The sequence below is a fragment of the Peromyscus eremicus genome, chromosome 5 (genome assembly GCF_949786415.1).
Source record: "Peromyscus eremicus chromosome 5, PerEre_H2_v1, whole genome shotgun sequence".
NCBI classification, from domain to species: domain Eukaryota; kingdom Metazoa; phylum Chordata; class Mammalia; order Rodentia; family Cricetidae; genus Peromyscus; species Peromyscus eremicus.
The window spans coordinates 69,224,789-69,245,142 of record NC_081420.1 but is presented as its reverse complement, the minus strand read 5'-3'; the positions used below and the strand labels follow the sequence as shown (position 1 = coordinate 69,245,142).

General features: G+C 43.5%; 1 protein-coding gene across 1 annotated transcript; it reads right to left on the bottom strand.

Annotated features, from left to right (window-relative positions):
* Positions 1–7,932: 7,932 nt before the first annotated feature.
* On the bottom strand, positions 7,933–8,351 carry LOC131910541 (small ribosomal subunit protein eS25-like). The gene has a single exon (XM_059262453.1). The coding sequence runs from the start codon at positions 8,316–8,318 to the stop codon at positions 7,947–7,949; it is 372 nt and encodes a 123-aa protein (XP_059118436.1). The 5' UTR covers positions 8,319–8,351; the 3' UTR covers positions 7,933–7,946.
* Positions 8,352–20,354: the final 12,003 nt, after the last annotated feature.

Genomic DNA, 20,354 nt, shown 5'->3' with positions numbered 1-20,354 from the left:
CTTGGGAAAGGGACTTTGTAGTTTTATCTCTGTTAAGTATGAGCCTTAAAAAAAATTTCTCAATTGAAGCTCCTTTTAGTATCAATATAAAACATTTATATGACTTAGTTTATCCAATTAGCTTAAGCTTAACAAATTTAGCAAAGACAAAGAGGCTAAACATATATTCTTAAGCCTGAATAGACCTTGAGTAAGGAAAAATATTCTCCAAGCCATTGGTTCTCAACTTTTCCAATGCTTTAACCTTTCAATACAGTTCACCATGTTGTGGTAGTCCCCCATTTCAAAATTTTTACTGTTGTAATTTCATAATTGCAGTTTTATCATTGTTCTGAATCTCCATGCAAACAGCTGATATACAGGTGGTCCTAGGCTACCCCTATAAATTGGTTTTTCAACCCCCAAAGGTTTGAGACTCATGGAGTCAGAAGCTGTTCCAAGCCCTTTGCCAGACTGCTTAGGTCTTGCTGCATCACAAAAAATGAACATCTCAGTTTCTGGTGACTATCATCTGGGTGACTCTTAAATTACAAAGTTTAGCTTCCAGAGCAAGGCACATTCTTGTGTATAAAAGCATTGAGATGCTGCTTTAATGTTTATCAAATACCTTATTTAGTAAATATATGTAGCCATCTATTTAAATTCTCTAGAAGCTTGCTGTTGAACACTTGGCCGAGACATAAATACTTAGGTATAAATCTCTTTTGTTAATCTGAATAGATCTTTATAACCTTAGTAAAAGATGGCTGCTGAAAGCTACATGGTTGCTGTTTAAAACATGTTCTTCTAGCCGGGCGGTGGTGGTGCACGCCTTTAATCCCAGCACTCGGGAGGCAGAGGCAGGCGGATCTCTGTGAGTTCAAGATCAGCCTGGTCTACAGAGCGAGATCCAGGAAAGGCGCAAAGCTACACAGAGAAACCCTGTCTCGAAAAACCAAAAAAAAACAAAACAAAACAAAACAAAACAAAACAAAACATGTTCTTCTAAATAATAATTATATGCACACATAAGCATACCTGGATCCAAGTTACATATATACACATAGAGTTAGAGCTAGTTACATTCATACATATAGAGTTAAATCCAAGTTATATACATGTCCATGTACATACATATGTATATATCTCTATTTTCAATAAACATTTTGCAGTGAAGAATCATCAGCTATTTTTTAAAATGAAAACCAACTAGAATTAACTTAATATAGTCAAATTTCAAATTCAGTATTTGCAGGTATGAGAAACTATAACATAGTTCACATCCCTTCTGGCCTTCTACAACCTTCTATATACCTTCAGTCTGTTCCTTTGATCCCTCAGACATTTACTTCAGACAAATTCCTCTTTTCCTTTAATTCTCTTTATTATTCCAGTCTCGTGCTTCCACTCTTATTTTTTAAACACAGAAACTTTTACCAAAGTCTTTCTTGTGGTTTCTCTCAGTAGTCTATAATATATTGTATGGCTACAATATTTTAAACATGAACAGAAATACATGCATATATCATAACAAGAATAACTCTAAATTTGCATCAACACTGGACCAATGTGAAGCATCTGAAACTAGCAGTAGTTTTTTTTTCCCTCTTTTTTTAATCAATAATAATTTGTAACCAACCCCTCTAAATGATGACAAATATTTATAATCTATTGGATCTGAATGATCAAAGCAGCCCTGGCTACACATTATAACACAGCTGCCATAGCTTAGCAACCATAGGCAGCAACATTCCATTCCACCCTTGGAGCCAATCCTTGGTTAGGTTTGGCGGGCAGCCCCAGGGCAGGTCTTGGAAGCCCCACCCATCAGCATGGGAGGGGACAGCAGAGCAGTGTGGGGACAAAAGATTGTTGTTAACCCCAGATTCTCAAGTGCATGAGAGTGGCAGACTGGAGGGGGGCAGGTAGGGCCCCTGTAGGCCACTCCTTCAGAGTCTCTGCCCTGGCTGCCACTCACCAGCATGCAGTACTACAAAAGTGTGCTCCCCTGCCTGCCCCTGTGTGTGCTCTAGGTCAGAGAACAAGGAACAATGTGGGGTAGGAGTACTCTTAGTCTGTCCCAGTTCAACCAAAGGGACCCTTTGTCCCTTCTGCTGGCCATCTAGCCCCAAAGGCTATCCACGTGCAGTTTCTTTTCTGGAGTCATAACACATATATAAGCAAAAAGGACACATGCTTATGGCCACATTTCTCATATATTCATATAGGTAGGACATTCCATCAAAAGGGCAAACAATTTTCCCAGGGAAACAGTGTCAGCTGACCAACTCAAAATCCTAAAATAAGAGTCTACAGTTTTTGTAAGTCAGGAAAAGAAAAAATTACAACACACAAGACAAAAAACAGCTCTCCTGGCGCCTGGAGACAAAACCAAATGGAAGACATGGGCCTCATGCCGTCTGCATCTATACAAATCCAATTCAAATACGAATCAACCAAAGGGATCCAAACCCGTCCAAAGGACCTTCTGCAGGTACTTACAAGTTTTGGGCTCACTTACAAAAGGATATCCAACAGGCCAAAAGGCCCACTTACAAAAGCATATCCCAAAAGCACACTTACAAAAGGGTATCCAAACGAAAGTAAACAGAAAACAAGAAAGTAAACACAGACACAGAAAATATACCGGCTGGTTTCAGACTCTATGGGTGGTGGTCCTGGGGGGCTTGAGGGATCCTGGATGAGCCCGGGCCCCCAAATGTTATGCTTAGATTGCAAGGACCCCCCCAAAAGACCACCACGGAGACTGAATCCCATATATAAAAACAAAGAGCCTTTATTTCAAGCTCAGAGCTTGGACTCTGTCCGATGCAGCTGTGAGAGCAGATAGCCCCTAGCCCAGGCAGGGTGGGGATTTTATTATAGCAGAGATTAGGGTGAGGGGATTTCCAGGGTTCAGGACGCTGATTGGCTGACATTTGTCTAGGGGTATAGGGAATGTTTAGAATGTCAGGTATTTCCTCTTAGATGTAGGCCTTCCCTGGGTGGGGGTCAGCTCACGGCTTCTCCTGGATCCCGGTGTTACCTGCCAGTAAGCCTGTCACATAAGCTGTGTCTGGGCTTCTAAGCCTATCATGGCAGTTGTGTGGTCAAGGTGTTTTGGCCCTTACCCCCCACTGTTAAGTTGGCATCATGGATGAGGTGGAGAACCTTGAATGGGTGCTACGATAAGGAATTTGAGTAGTCACAAAAGCATATAACAAAAAGAGATGGGCTGGAGGGTTAACTGAGTAGCACAGAACATGTGTCTGCGTTCTCTCCCCAGCAAACAAGCAAACAAAAAATATTACAGTTGGAGTATCAGAACTTAGATGTCCTTCAGGTTACATCATTACACCAATGCTTGATCGTCTCAAAGAACTTTGCTTCATCTATTAGGACTTTCTCTTGAACTCTTGGGTCTGGTGGAGAGCAGAAAGTACCCTCCAATATGGCAGGCAAGTACTGACAATAGGAGACTGGGTACACGTGGCTCAGTTTACAATCGTTGAAGATATTACTAGTCCTCAAGTCTCACCCAGAGATCCTGGGCTTCAGCTCCGTCACAGGCTGGTCTAAAATAGTGACCTGCTATACAGTAAGGGTGAGCAGGAGTGAGGTCCAAGACAAGGTCAGTCTCATTGCAAAGACAAAGTCAACAGCTCCCACTGGATCTTCTCGCCATGTGTTTTTGGAAGAGTAGAGAATTGACCTCAGGAATCTGTGCTTTATCTTGTCATCTTTCTTGCACTGAAAAGTACCTTCGGGTCAGTAAAGCACATTTCTGGATGTATCTATGAAGGTGTCTCCAAAGAAGATTGACTAAGGAGAGGAGACACTGGGATGTGGGGCACCATCATATAGGCTGAGGGCCCTAGAAGGAGCGAAAGAGGAAGCCAGTCAGCATAAGCACCCCTGGTCTCTGCTCCCTCGCTCTGGGTCAGATGAACAGTTTTCTTCTATCATGATCTTCTGAGGACTACACCTCATCATAGACTCGGAAACATGGAGCTGGCCAAGCTGATGTGGAGACGTCTGACGCTCTGAGCCTAACTACACTGTTCTTCTCCTTAAGTTGTTTATGTCAGGCATCATTGCCACACGCAGGAATCACAGAACTGGACTGGAACCAATTGAAGCTATTCTTTTAACTTGAATAGTCATGTATGGAGTTTGTGCTCAGTCGGGGCTTTGTCTTTGCTTGAAGGGTTTTTCCACTTTGATTCTGTGTATTTGAGCTAATTTCTTGACTTTCAACTTCAAAGTCTACCTCAGCCACGGCATCAATAAAATGGAAATTGTGTAGTAGTTTCTGTGAGAATTAAATAAGACCCCTGACACCTATAGGTTCTTGATAAATATGTCTGTTAATAGGTTTTCTGCCTTCCCCTCTCCCATAATAGGTTTCTCTGATGACACAGTAAGTCAGATCAAGGCGAATCAAAAAAGTATAACAACGGGTTTACTGGGGGCAACTCTTGGGTGGGTTCTTGGGTGCCAGAGAAGTCGCACCTCTGAACTAGGGTGAGGAGATTTTTATAGGTTGTATGTGAGGGGTGATGAAGTGTCCACCACAAGCTGGATTTGGCCCAAGTACAGTAAAAAACTAAGTGTTTAGATGGGGACTTGGACAGCTGGAAACTTAGGGAGGGAAGCTCCAGCAGCCACCAAGAATTCGGAACTGGGCTTTTTGGTGCCTTTCCTTTGTTCAGAGACTCTCTGAGCAGCAGGGTTTGGAGAGAGAGACAGGAATGACACTTTCTGGATCGTGCAGGGACAAGCTGCAGGCGCCAACCAAACACTTACTATTTGGATAAATATCTTAGACAAGGTAAGTGGCAATACTGACTCAAGTTTAAAAAAAAAATGCTAGCCGGGCGGCAGTGGCGCATGCCTTTAATCCCAGCACTTGGGAGGCAGAGGCAGGTGGATCTCTGTGAGTTCGAGGCCAGCCTGGGCTACAGAGCGAGTTTCAGTACAGGCTCCAAAGCTGCACAGAGAAACCCTGTCTCGAAAAACAACAACAACGACAAATGCCATGGCCTGGGCAGAGTCAGGAGAATCACTCCAAGTCTGAGGCTGTTCTGGTATATGTAGTGAGAGCTAAGTCTGACAACACTGCATATTGAGATGCTGTTTCAAATAGCAATGACAGCAACAATGTCTGTTGTGTTCTCAAAAAGTCATTCTCGACTTTTAACCTAATTGGGTTACCCTCTTACAAAGAGAGTAATAAGGAGCTATTTGTGTATTTATTTTTAAGGCAGGGTCTCACTGTGTAGTTCTTCATGGTCTGGAACAAACTGTAAAGACTAGGTTTGCCTTGAACTCACAGAGATCTGCCTACCTCTGTCTCCAAGTGCTGAGATTAAAGCCATACGCCATCACACCCAGCAGGAGCTTTCTCTTGTATGGCATCCATTGTGATGAATACTGCAGGTATTATTTCTGTGACCAGCCAACACAGCTGTTACCAACTCAGTGTTAAGGAAGGGAGGCTTTGTGAGGGCCTGCAGGACATTATGCTGAGTGGAATAAATTCATTACAGAGATCAAAGACCCTATGATCTCCACATATGTGTGGATGAAAAACCTAATCCACTTCATTTGCGTTGGAGAGATGGCTCATGGTTAAGAGCCCTTCTGCCCTTTGTAGAGGACTGGGGTTCAGTTCCCAGCACTCACATGGTGGCTCACAACATCCACAACACTACTCCCAGGGGATCTCATGCCTTCTGATCTGAGTGCACCAGGTATACACACATGGTACATAGAGGTAGGTAAAACCAACACACAAAATAAAAATAAATAAACCTAAAACCAAATCCAATTCATGGAAGCAGAGTAGACTGGGAGTTCCCAGAGGCCAGGGCAGCAGAAGGGACAAGGTGGCTGAAGGGTACGAAACATCAGTGGGGGAAAAAACTAGGAGTGAAGTTTAAGAAAAGTGTGATGGGCTGAAAAACCAAAACTAAAACCAAAACCAACAGAAAAAGCAAGTGTGATGGCTGATCTTGGTTGTCAGCTCGGCACACCTGGGGAGATGGACCCTTGACTGAGGAATGGCCTCCATCAGACTGGCCTGTCGGTATGTCTGTGGGGCATGATTTTTGATTGCTCACCACCACAGGCCATACCATCTCTTAGGCAGGGGGCTGAACCATGTAAGAAGGGTAACTGACTATGAGCCTGGGAACAAGCCAGGAAGCAGCATTTCTCTGTGGTTCCTGATTCCAATTGCTGCTTCTAGTTCCTGCCCTGGCTTCCCTGGATGACGGGCTGTAACCTGTAAAGCAAAAAAGCTTTTTCCTCTTCAAGCTGCTTTTGGTCATAGTTTTTTATCACCTCAGCAATAACAGCAAGCAAACTAGACCAGTAATAAAATACAAACGGGACTGAGGACAGTAGATTGCTTGCTTAGCATGCAGGAAGCTGGCCAGTGCTGCCTAAACTGGGCATAATGAGTTGGACTAGCTAAGGATATATGATACTGTGTCTCAAATCATCATCAGCAACGACTTAACTCTATAGTTTACCTTTCATCCATCTTTTCACTATGGTGCTTTCTTGTTTTATAGTTTGTTTCTCAACTAGTATTGACAATGTTCCTTAACTTTTAGCTCCTGTGAACTATTCTTTTTTTTTCTCTGAAATTCCAATTATGCTGTTGTTGTTTGACACTAAAAATGTTTCTCTTAAAAGCCTTGGAGGAAGCTGGAGAGATAGCTCAACAGTTAGGAGCACTGGCTGTTCTTCTAGAGGTCCTGAGTTCAATTCCCTGCAACTACATGGTGGCTCACAACCATCAATAATGGGGTCTCTTCTATCTGATGCCCTCTTCTGTTATACAGGAATACATGCAAATACAACACTTATATACATTGAATAAATAAATAAATCTTCAGATGGACGGGGAGATATCTCAGTGGTAAGAGTACACCCTGCTGTGGTGCATGCCTTTAATCCCAGCACTTGGGAGCAGAGGCAGGTGGATCTCTGTGAGTTTGAGGCCAGCCTGGGCTATAGAGTGAGTTCCAGGAAAGGCTCCAAAGCTACATAGAGAAATCCTGTCTCAACAAACAAACAAACAAACAGAGTACACCCTGCTCTATCCTGAGGGCAGTTGGGCAGCTCACAAAGTTCACAAAGTCCTGTAACTCCAACTCCAGGGATCCAAAGTCTTCTGGCTTCCTTAGGCACTAGAATACACATGTGCGCATACACTCATGCAGATACACAGAGAGACACGTGAAAATACCCACAAGCCACAATCATGTGGCAACTTACAGATTAATAGAAATGGGACAAATTATAAGGCCATCCAGTTTATAAATAATATAAGCCTCTGTGTGTTTACTTAGGGCCAAGAGGCTGCAAGACATGGGTAGGAGAGATTCATCCAGACCACTGGTGGCCGGGCAGGATCAGAGAAACCTTCTGACTACAGACACACACACTAAGCCTAGGATATACCTGTACTTCCCTCCCACAAGGCTCAGGAAACATGGAGGAGGGAAGAGCAGAGAGTGTGATGACAAGTGTTGTGAAATGCTGTTTTGAGATATGACAGGTCTACTGCACTGGTGAATTCACAACAGCAGTGTTTAACTGAACAAGAGCAAGGCAGTCAGTAACTCCAGCATGGATGGGGGGATCACCAGGCCCCACTCCTAGCTGAGGAGAGATTGCAGCTGATGGTGGATGGGGGAGGGAGAGTCATTTTCTTTTGGGGATGTGGCCACTGCTAGGTTGCCCATGCAAAGGAGCAGCACTACGGAATTAATTGGATGCAATGGGATATATTAAAAAAGAGATAAAGAAAAGAAGAAGACAGGAAGTTGGCAGGGAGATGTGCTTGAGGAGTGTTGGGAGGTACAGTTATAACACATCGATACATGTATGACATTCTCTCTTTTTTTTATTTAATAAAGTTTTATTTTTCCAAGTGTACAGCTGGTTGAACCTGTTCAAGCATCTTCGCCAGCAGCTGGGGCATCTCCACCCTTTGTGTTTCTGGTGTAAATTACTTGGGCTCTGTGCTTTGAAACCAGCTTGCTAAGTCCTTTACTAAGTAGCTCTTGAAGGGCTGCCCTGGCCAAAGAATGGCGAATCTTCCGTCTCTGAGAGACCACAGCTGGAGTGATGAGCTTGTAGTTGGGAACCTCCTTACAGAGTTTGTCATGTGTAGCTTTGTCAAATAGGACCAGATTGTCGAGCTTGCCCTGAATTTTGCCTTTGGACCACTTCTTTGTGGCCTTGCCACCAGACTTACTTACTGGGTCTTTGTCTTTTTTGGCCGACTTTCTGGCATCTTTCTTCTTGTCATCCTTGGGTGGCATGATGAAGCTCGGAGACTGGCGATGACCACTGCAGCCTCCCTAAGACATCGGAAAAAAAGCGCAACATTCTCAAATAATAAAATATTTTAAAAGCCTAGGATAACTTGTTTTTGTTTTTGTTTTTTAACTCTTGGATTTCTTGAGGTATTTAAATGTGTCTATGTATCACAAGCATTAATTATTTAATGAAAGAAGAATGAAAAGGGGAAAGAAAGAAAGAAATTAAAGATTAATTGTTTTCTTTTTTCATAAAAATTATATTAGTGGGCCAGTGAGATGGCTGACAGAGTAAAGGCACTGGCTGAGCAAACTGGGCATTTGAATTCAATTCCTGGGACCCACCTAAAGGTAGCAGGAGAGAACTGGTTCCACAAAATTATTCTCTGACCTCCACACACAGGCTATGAGTATGCATGTGCATACACACACACACCTAATAAATTAAAAATAAAAAGCAATTACATAGGAAAAATGCCAATACTAAAAGTGAGTGATCAGTTTCATGGTCATATGTTCTAAGTTCACGTCAGCTAAGAAAGAAAACACCACTCACCACTTCTGTGTTACTTTAGGATTGTTATTTCTGTTAGTTTTATAGCCAAGTGTTAAAAATATGAAAATGTTTGCAACAGAGGCAAAAACTTGCCATTTGAAAACATTGCGTTAAACAGCCTGTTGGTTGCACATTGTCAGACCGATTTTTGTTTGCTGTGAGACAGAACTGAATCTCTGACCTTAAGTTTTATTGTGTAATGAGCTCACCAAGTACACAGAACTGCAGATGTCCACGGTCCTCTGTATGATTTGTGTACTGGCTGGAACTCTGGGAGTCACTGTAACTGTCATTTGGTGAAAAATAGGAAAAAGGGGGCTTTGGGAGCTTAGGTTTCTAGCTGATGGAAGGGAAAAAAACCCCTCAAATGCTAGATTATTTAGAGACTGTCTAAATTGAAGTGGCTATCTTTGACATATTTGTAAGTTTCAGTATTTCTAGAGATTTGTCTTTGGGGACCCAAAATATGCTTCAGTAACTGGAATGGTCTGCCAGAAAGATTACCGGATTGGGAGACTGGAGATCAACAAATGTTTCTAATAGATACTTACTGTGTGTCTCGAGCTACGTTGGATATCGGTGTCCCAAACAGTCAGCACTGGAGGGGATGGTGGCCGGACCAACTCTGTCCTCAAGGAATTGACAGCCTGGCTGGGGAGCCGAGGGCAATAATTGGGAAAGGATAAAAGACTCTATGATTAAGGGCTAAGCCATGTGTTAGGGACTGTAAGTATAACAGGAAATCAGAGGTAAGAAATCGCAGCAGGCTTTTATAGATTAGGTGAGCGCTCAGCTAGAGCTCAAAGACTTAGAGGGGAGAGAATATACATGCTATCTTGGTCCTCTGGGCTTCGCTTAAAAAGAAAAGAAAAAAGGTCTTTGTCTACCATCAATTTACATAAAATCCTTTTTCTTAACTCTCATATTTAACCAGTGAAGGGTCTGATTTTTTAAAAATCCATGCTTGCTTTATTGGTAATACCCTAGTCGAGGCGTTCTAACTTCATGCATGGCTTTTGATTTAAGATCATACAGCATGTGCAAAGCCGATAATACAAAGTCCTGAGCTTTTTGTCTGACGCTGTATGGTGATAGCCACAGTCAGAACCCTAACATGGTCTCTACTGATTACTTACAGATCATTATACATTATGATGTAGGGCTGGAGAGATAGCTCAGCAGTTAAGAACACTAGCTGTTCTTTTTTCAGAGGACCCAGCTTCGGTTCCCAGCACCCATATGGTGGTTCATGACCACTTGAAACTCCAGTTCTAGGGTACCCAATGCCCTCTTCTGTCCTCTGAGGATAGAGACATACATACAAACAAAACACTTGTAAACAAAAAATAAAATTAAAAAAAGTAAATTATTATTTATTCAGATATTTATTGTGGAAGTTTTTGCTTGCTTGTTTGTTGAGACAGGGTTTCTCTGTGTAGTCCTAGCTGTCCTGCAACTCACTCTGTAAACTAGGCTGTCCTCAAACTCAGAGCTCTACCTGCCACCTGAGTTCTCTGATTAAAGGCATTCACCACCACACCCAGCTGTGGATGTTGTTTTTTAATATAATATTTTCACCACATCTTTGAGAATTCTATACAATGTATTTTCATCACATTGGCTTCCTGCTTCTCCCCCTAACTCCTTTCAGATCCACCTCTTGCCTCCCCACTCCCTCATAACTTTGGGTCTTCTTTTTTTTAAAAAATAACCTGCCAAGTCTAATTTGGGGTGCTTACATTCTCAGGACTCAGGAGAGTGGGAGCCATCCATTGGAATGTGATTGCCCTATCAGGGGCCACATCCCTTAAAAAAAAAACAAACCAACTCTCCCTCCCCACCAAGCTATCAGCTATCCACAGTGCCCCTGTAAGGGGTGGAGCCTGTGAGGGGTGGGGCCTGTGAGGAGTGGAGCCTGTGAGGGGTGGAGCCTATTAGGGGTGGATCCTGTGAGGGGTGGAGCCTTATGAATCTATCTCTTTCATGCTAGGACGCTAACTGGCTCGATCTTCTGCAGGACTTGTGCAGCTCTTGAGTTCATGAGAGCAGTGGTCCTGTCACGTACAAAAGATGCTGTTTTGATCCTGCCTTGAGGCGGGGTCTTGCCATGTTACCCAGGCTGGCACTGAATCTGGGGTCCTCCTGTTCTCATTAGTGGGATGTTAGAGCTTTTTCTTGCAATGTTTCATCTTTTGACATTGATAATTGATTGTTTGTGTAGTTAGCAATCCATTCACCAAATTCTTCGTCTTCAAAAACTAGCAGGGCTTATATACACTAATAATAAGAAAGACTAAAAAGTTGTTGACATCCTGATGGAACTGATACAGGTTGGAGGACATGGGGATGTATCAAGGTCAACATTTAGATGGAGACCAGGAATGACTGAACGGTTTTCAAATGAAGTGTTTGTGTCTCTTTCACCTGAATACATTATCAATAATGAGTAATACTTTCCACCTAGTACTGTAAGACAGAAGCTGCATCAATCTGTCCTTCAGTTAATATTGATTGATCATGTGAATTAGGAACCAGTGAGGTTGCCGAAACTAATGCGGGCCACCAATTTGATGTTTTTTTTTTTTTTTTTTTTTTTTGTTTGTTTTTTGTTTTTGTTTTTTTTTGTTTTCCCTGAGACAGGGTTTCTCTGTGTAGCTTTGGAGCCTGTCCTGGAACTTGCTCTGCAGACCAGGCTGGCCTTGAACTCACAGAGATCCCCTGCCTCTGTCTCCCGAGTGCTGGGATTAAAGGCGTGTGCCACCACTGCCTGGCTCACCAATTTGAAACAACACGTAATACCTGGTGTGCTGGACACGGTGGTATACACATGTAATCTGAGCACTCTGGAGGCAGAGGCAGATGGAAGAGCAGCCAGTGCCCTAAACCACTGAGTCAGCTCTCTAGCCTCAGGAAGGTATTTCTTTAACTGTTAGAACCTAGAGTCTTGGTGCCGACATTCTGTGGACCATAGCTTCCAATGAAGTGCCGACTGGGGGCTTATGTTAAAAACCACTGTATAGTACTCAGAGGTAACCCAGGGAGTCTTTTAAAAAGTATTTATTTATTTTTGTGTGTGTTTGTGAATTCATGTATACATATATACCATGTCTTGTATATGGAGGACAGAAGAGAACCCTAGGGACTCAGTTACTTCTTGTTACCTTGTGGGATCCAGGACCCAGGATCCAACTTAAGTTCTCAGGCACTTGAACAAGTAGCCTCTACCAATGGCCTCTAGTGGATGAGCTGCCTTCTTGGCCCAGAGTCGTACAATCTATAGACCAGAAAATTCTCACTTTTGAGAGATAACTAGCTTACTTTTTTAAGTTTTTTTTTTTTTTTTTAAATTTATTTTGTGTGCATTGTTGTAAAGGTGTCAGATCCCCTGGAACTGGAGTTAAGACAGTTGTGAGCTGTCATGTGGGTGCTGGGGATTGAAACCTGGTCCTCTGGAAGAGACAAGTGCTGGAATTTGTGCTACCCTTCCCAAATCACTACTGGAGACCAGTTAAAATTGTCCCAGTCACGGAAGTCTAGAAAATATCCTCGAAACCAGAAATAGGCAGACATTTGGAGCCACACTCTAATTAAAGCCAAGAGGTGACATGGTGTCGAACTGCCTTCTAAATTGTTGTTCTTGCGGTCCTAGATCAGTGCTGCCATCGTCTTCGGTCAGAGAAGCTTCTCTCTGCAGTAGATGTTGGGTAACGCAGCTCTTGAAGGAGGTCAGAGTGCAGAGAATAGAGGACTGCAAAGTGCTCAGCTCTAACTAGGACGTCTCCATCATGTCCCCCAAGGCTCAGTGCACAAATAACAGAGACCAAAGGATGTAAGAGCCAGAGGGTGGGGAGGAGGGCCATGAACTGCTGTCTTCTAGACGGGACATGGCGGTTACAGTAAGAATGCACAGCATCTATGATTACCCGACATGATGGGGTTGGTCAACATTCTATCGTGGATATGGAGGGCTTCTCAGGTCCTAGCCGTCTCTGAGGAGCTGTAGGCAATTAATAATTGCTGGGGGAGGAGGAGTCATTTCCTTCTCTGGGCCACTGGTAAGTTTCCCACACTCTAGTATAAACACCTCCCCCCTCCCATGCTTATGCAAACAATCCTCATTAGTGGGTCATAAAAAAATACAAACAAACCCAACAAAAAAAAAGACACGAAAAAAGGAGGAGGACTTGTTGGAAAGGGAAAAAAGGTTCAGTAGGAGAGTGAAGGGGAGGAGAGGGAGTGAAAATAACCAGAATGTATTCTATCCATGTATGAAACCGGCAAAGAAAAATAAATATAAAGACAAAACAAAAACAAACCCCCAAGAGGTGAGTTGTATAGCAAAGAACTGAACTTGTCCAAAAGAGTTCTGACTTTTTGTTTGTTTGTTTGGTTTTTTGAGACAGGGTTTCTCTGTGTAGCCCTGGCTGTCCTGGAACTTACCCTGTAGACCAGGCTGGTCTCAAACTCACAGAGATCCACCTGCCTCTTCCTCCCAAATGCTGGGATTAAAGGCCTGTGTCACCACCACCTGGCAAGATCTGACTTTTGACTTAGGACCTTGGAATATTCTGAAGGTAGGAACCCTTGCTTGTCTGAAATCTTTGGACCACATTAAAATGGGATTTAACTTGAGGGCTTTGGATTATGTGGGATCAGTTTGAGCTCCTGAAGGATTGATGACCCGAGATGAGTCATTTGGGCAGCCAGTCACCCCAATAAAACCATGTACACTGAAGCCTGAGCCGTGTGGATGATGCCATGGCTGCCGATAACTGGAAACTCCGATTTGAGACTCTTCTGGCTTCTGCCCATGGGTGTCTTTCCTTGGTGGATGTAATCTGTGTGCTGAGCTATAGTAAGCTCTAGCTGGGAGCAGCTTCCAGTGTCGTGAGCCCTTTTAACAAAAATTTAAAACCAAGGTAGTCTTAGGACCCTTGAATTTGCAGGGTCAGTGCTGAGGGTGATTTTTGTAGTGTCTGACTTTGTGTCCTGTCTATGTTCTGTGTGCTGAGAGGACACAGAAGGGCAGCAGTTTCGTGTCCCCAGGTCTTCTCTTGCTTCTTGCGATTGGTTCCTTGGTGTTGAGGTCCTGAGACCCCCTCCATTTCCCCTGAAGGATGCACTTGTTGGTGTGAAGCTTGTCTGTTGGTTGTTGTCCAGGGAGTTGAGGAGCTGATTCCAGACTTCCAAACAATTCCTTCCCTTTTATTCTCTTTCCCTGTGCTCTGTGACCCCACGTCGACTCCACTTCCAGAAGTGTCTGATGTATCAATTCCTGGCTTTTGGCTGTCTGCTGCTCAGAACCCAGTCAGTTCTTGACTTTCCTCACTGTCAGATTAGGATTTAGTTTCTCAGGATGTTAAATCATTTATCACTCAACGGCCTGCTGTCCAAACCTTGGCACCTTGTTTCGTCTCGATTCTCCCCGTCCTTCTGGGTTTGTTTATTCTTTTAAACCCTTGGAGTGGACTGGGTTGCTTCTATTTGGCTCAGGAAAGTCTGGGTTTAGCGTTTCACTTGATGTCGTCTGAGATTTTGAGCGCTGGGGCCAGAATCGCTCTCACGCTGGCAGACATGTGTAAAAGAGCGCTTTACACACAGGGTAGAGCCAGACCTGGAGGGAAGAACTAGCTCAGTGTCATGCAGCCAGACAGGTACAGGGCTAGGGCTGAGGCTCAGATCTGGTGATTCTAAGGCCACCAGCTCTTGCTACCATCCCCCAGCTTCCCAGAGATGAGAAGGAAAAATTCATCACCAAGTGTAGCCAAAGATTTTCAAAATAGCCTCCAGATGTTTGGGGATTCTGTTATATGCTGGTCTAGAGTGTCATTCTGAAACAGACTTGCAATACTAATGCCTATATATTTTGCCAATTTATACTAGTAAAATATTCTTTTTATTAGACTGACACTCCCTGTCACGAGCTGGTGGGCGAGATGGCCCAGCCGGTAAAGGTGTCTGCTGTCAAGACTGATGATCTGAGCTCAATCCTTGGATCCACTTGAGAGAAGGAGAGAACTGACTCCTGCAGACTCTCCTCTCACCTTCTGGCCCCCACCCTGTGGTTGTTTTTCATGATTTTAGGTGGCACCAAACTCGCTCAGCCATATTTATTCAGAAGTCAGTTCTTTTCATTTATTTACTTTCATGGCCTGCTCGTGATCTAAGGTGGGAACAAGGGCAGAGAGCTGGATGGCAGGGCTGTTTGTGTATGTAGGCCAGAAGACAACCTCAGAGGTTGTTCCTCAGACCATCCACCATTTTCTTTGAGACTGGGTCACTCATTGGTTAAGCAGGCTAGGCTGGCTAGCCAGTAAGGCCCATCTCCCCATGCTGGGATTGCAGTGTGGACCAATGTGCTCATTTTATGTGGGTTCTGAGGACAGAACTTTGGTCCTCCAGCTTACAAGGTGCCTGCTTTACCATCTGAGCCATTTCCCCAGCCCAACAGTTGTGGTCTTAACTGACTTAACTAACTCCTAGAAAGTAAAATAAACCCGGCCTATGGAATGAATTTCTCATGGTTTGGTTAACTGTGTGATGGACGTTTTGAAGTTCTCCCTTGCCGATCATCTGGGTTCCTGCCACTCAGTCTCTTCTAATGAATGGGAAGAATGAGCAGACACTGCTGAAGGACGGATGGGAAGGAGTGGGGTGAAAACAGAGGTAAAAAGCGTCCCTCCTCAGGCACTTTCTCCCCCCAACCCCCCCTCGGTCGCTGTTCTGTCTCTCTCCTTGAGAAACATCATGCAGAGCTGGGGCTCGGTGGCACATACATGTAATTACAGTATTCAAGAGGCTGAGAGGCCATCTTGGTCTCAAACACCAAACCAAACCCAAACCAAACCAAACCAAACCAAACCAAACCAAACCCAAACCAAAACAAACATACAAACAAAATCCAAAATAAAGCAAGGGAAAGTGTTACTGTTAGATTTCTCAAGTGCATCTGCCTTTCCACTTCCTCCCCATCCCATTGTGGAATATTTAATCAGGCAAAGATGTGTTACATTTGTTCATCCTGTATGTGTTAACTATGTAAAGATGTGTTGCATTTGGATTAAATAGAGTTAACCTGGGCTCAGAGAGGCGGGGTTAGCAACTAGTTGACAGGAAGTGGAGGGAGGAGCCTAGCATGGATTTTTTTTTTTTTTAAGTTGACGCGGTGTGGAAGTGGGTGATTTTTGGGACACCATAAAGAGAGAAAGTCAGCCAATTGCTTCTCTAACTTGCAGGTTTTCACTCTAGCCTTTGAAAATCTTGAGTTTTATTAGAGCTATTGAGATTTAGTTAGAACTATCTTTAGCAGCAGCAACAGAGCCATTGTGGGGTGGGGGTGGGGGGGAACAGAATTCCCCCAAGGCTAAGGCATCAAGCTCAGCCACTGTAAGGAGGTGAAACATCACTCTCTCTTCCCTCCCCCCATCCTCTTTCTCCCCTTCCTCCCCCTAATCCTCCCAGGCTCCTCCCCAATCTCTGTGCTAAGGATTGAATGCAGGGCCTCATGTACTGAAGCACAGTCTCTAAACTGAGCTATACCTCAAACTCATTGTGTATCATTTACATTGCTTAGAAAGTAAGCAATTTTAGTTAGCTCATTGCAGTGAGAACCGTGGGCACTGTGGTAGGAACAGAACTGTCTGCCTTGTCCTATTCTAAACATTCAATGACATTAAATTATGGACCTTGTTTGGCTGCTTTGAGCAAACCAACTATGAATGACTAATTTTGGGCAAAATTAATATGCAGTGTTACTGTGATTGCATAGATACTGTCCTCATTTTTATAGGTACATAAAGATGTGATATTCTTGGAAAAAAATGTTTGAACATTACTGAGATGAAAAGAAAGAAAATGAGTGGATAAAACAAGTATGGCAAAATGGCCACATGAGTCTGGACAATAGTTTATTACATTTCTCTATCTTCAGTTTTTCATGATGAAAAGTTATCTGTTTTGTTTTGTTTTTTTTTTTTTTAGAAAAAGTCTTAACTCTGTTAGCTGAGGCTGACCTATCACTTTCAGCAATCCTCCTGCTTCAGCCTCCTGAGTGTTGAGATTACAAGTGTGAGCAACCAAGGCTGCCCCCCCAATAAAGTTATTTTATTTATTTAAAAAAATTGTGTGAGGGGTTGGGGATTCAGCTCAGTGGTAGAGCGCTTGCCTAGCAAGTGCAAGGCCCTTTGTTCAGTCCTCAGCTCTGGAAAAAAAAATTGTGTGAATGAGTGTTTTGCTTATCTGTGCACATGTGCTGCAGCCAGGCAGGAATTCTGTTCCACAGGCACTGGCTCTGCTGCTGCCACTAAAAGTAGCTTTAACTAAATCTCATCATTCTATTTATAAATAAGACTCAAGATTCAAAGGCTGGGGTGGAAACCTGCTAGCTTAGAGAGGGTGAGTGGCAACTAGCTTACCTTCTCTTCTTGCTGACATCTCCCAAAGAGAGCATCCTTATGCCACTCCAAATCCCTCCCTCCTCCTGGTGCACCCCTCTGTCTCTCCCAGATGCCCCCAGTTGCTCTATGGTTACTTTCTGTCAACTAGTTGCTAACTCAGCCTCCTGACCCAAGGTTAATTTTATTTAATTAAGAAAATGCAAACTCAGGTTCACAGTATGATCCAATATCCCCCAACAATTCTAAGCCCCCAGACATTGGTTCCAGGAACTGATTCAGGTACTCTGGAAGAACAGCAAGTGCTCTTAACTTCTGGGCCATCTCTCTAGCACCCAAATGACCCCTATCATACGGTTTAGATATTTATGTTTATTTAATATTTAATAAAATATAATTATACATATACTTATATATAAATATAAAATAAATAGTTATAAATTCCATAATCTATAATATAGAAATTATGTGTATGAGTATTTGCCTGCATGTATGTATGTGTGTGCTCTACATGCGTGCTTGGTGCCATTGGAGGTTCGAAGAGGGTGTCAGATCCCCTGGAATTATGGATGTTTGTGAGCCATCCTGTATGTATTGGGAGCTGAACCTGGGTCCTCTGCAGGAGTAACAAGTGCTCTTAACCGCTGAGCCATCTCTTCAGACCCCCAAATTGTTTTCTGAATATACAAAACCATTCTTTTTTAACCAAAGAATTCTTTCTTTTCTTTCTTTCTTTCTTTCTTTCTTTCTTTCTTTCTTTCTTTCTTTCTTTCTTTCTTTCTTTCTTTCTTTTAACATTTTTACAGACACGAACTCATGGAAGTCATGGTTATAAGACCTTTACAAGATCAACAGAGTCAGAAGTTCCAGCATGGAGTGAGGGAGCCCTTTCCTAGTGAAGGGCCTGCTGGCTGCTGAGGGACAGAAAGATGTTTTGGGGGATGGTGGCCATTGGTAGGTGGCCCTAGCCTCAGTGGATGTCTCCACAAACACAGGCACATAGACAGCACTAGAGGGTTTAGAAAGCTATTAAAAAAAGGATGAGGAGGGAGGGAGATGTGAGATGTGTTGGGGGTGGGCAGGGAACGCTGGAGGGAATGGGGTGGGATTATACCCTCTGTCATGCACCAGAAAACCAGGGAGGTTCAGCTTTGCTCTGGTCATTCTGTGCCTGTGTCCTGTCGCCAACCCCCACTCCCCCCACTCCCCCCCCCCCCGCCCCCAGTCTTCTGTGATGTATACAGAAAGCAAGTGTTGTTTACTTGAGGGGAGAGATAACAGTTAAATAGTCAGCTGGTTAACCTTCAGCCCAGGGTCACATTGCAAAGGGATTTAGGGCTGGTCCAGAGATCAGTTTTACTCAAGATAGTTTTAGCAATTAAAGTATTCTTTTTTTCTTCTTCTTTCACTTTGTTCTGTATCCATAAGTGTATTTCTCCCTATTTTATCTTTTTTTTTAATTATTAAGAAATTTTCTGTTCATTTTGCATACCAACCACAGATCTCCCTCTCCTCCCTCCTCCCGCCCCCCATTCCCACCTCCTCCAAGGCAAAGCCTCCCATGGGGAGTCAGCAGAACCTGGTATATTCTGTTGAGGCAGGTCCAAGCCTCTCCCCTTGCACCAAGGCTGCGCAAGGTGTCCCACCATAGGCACTGGGCCCCAAAAAGCCCCACTTAAAGTATTCTTAGGAATACTTTCATGAGATGGCATAGCTACAGTCCAGTAGCCTACTACAACACTATTTTAAGTTGATTTATTTTATTTTTATATTTACTTATTTATTTTGAGACAGGATCCCCTATGTAGCCCTGGCTGGCCTGGAACATATAGACCAGGCTGGCTTTGAACTCACAGAGATCTGTCTGCTTTCTACTTCCAGCTGATTGTTTATTTTTGAGGAAGGATCTTAATGCAGTTAAAGAGGATAACCTTGAACTTCTGACCCTCCTTCCTTTACCTCTTAAGAGCTGGGATAACAAGCATGTGCCACCATACCTCATTTATAGGAAGCTGGGAAGTCAGCCTAGTACTTGCTTCATGCTAGGCGAGAACTCTACCAACCGAGCTACATCCCAGCCTGTTACTTTATCTTTTTTTTTTTTTTTAACCCAAGGCAACAGAATGGTCATGGAAATTAACTGCTTTGGAGTAATATAACAGTGGACAGAATCCTCTAATCAGAAAGCGAACCCTATCTGGGACAGTAAAAGCAACCTATGGGTGGGTTCCCCCGCCCCATTTCTGTCTCTGTACTTACAAGGTCTCAAAGTTAACAAAACAAACACATCCCACTCACATCTTCCAAGAAGAAACTTCAGGGATTTTTAAATATATCTGAACCATAGGTACAGTGGCCTACCAATCTCTCAGGTATGCACCCTGTGCTTATGATGTGATTCCAGTTCTGAGACTGTGCGTGTGTGTGAGAGAGAGAGGACAATTGCAGGACAGGAATTGGTTCTCTTCCACCATGTAGGTCCCACCAGGGATCAAATTTAGGTCCTGGGGCTTTGAAGTGCTTTTATCCACTGAGTCACCTTGCCAGCTCCCCCCCCCCCCTTTTGGTACTTTTAAAAACGAGGTCTCACGAAGCTTGAGTTGACCTTGAACTTGCTATGCCCAGGATGGCTTTAAACTCCTAATCCTCCTGCCTCAACCTCCTAACTGGTAGGATTTCAGGCCTGCAAACCCTCCCCCTCTTTTTTAATTTTCAGGAGTAGGACAAGGAGGAAGCCAATCATGTTGATAAGAGATAAGTGATGTCCCCATAGATAGCTAATGTCATAGGTGTCACCAGCCAGCATTTGAGTTGTGATTATTGCAGACGGAAAGAAAAGAATGAAAATAAAAACAAGGAATGAAGAAGATGGAGGAAGATTATAGGTTCAGCCTGTGCTGCTTCTGGCAAAGGCAGTGGTGGAGCCTGCCTTTGGACAGAGCTCTGTGCAGCGTAGAACTGTGGGTAGTAATTGACAGGTATATAGACTTTGGCTAAACTATGCCCATCACCCACATTATCCTGTAATCTCTGGGGTCGGCTCTGCCATTACGTGTGATATGATCAGTTTCACAACAGGGGCTACTATAC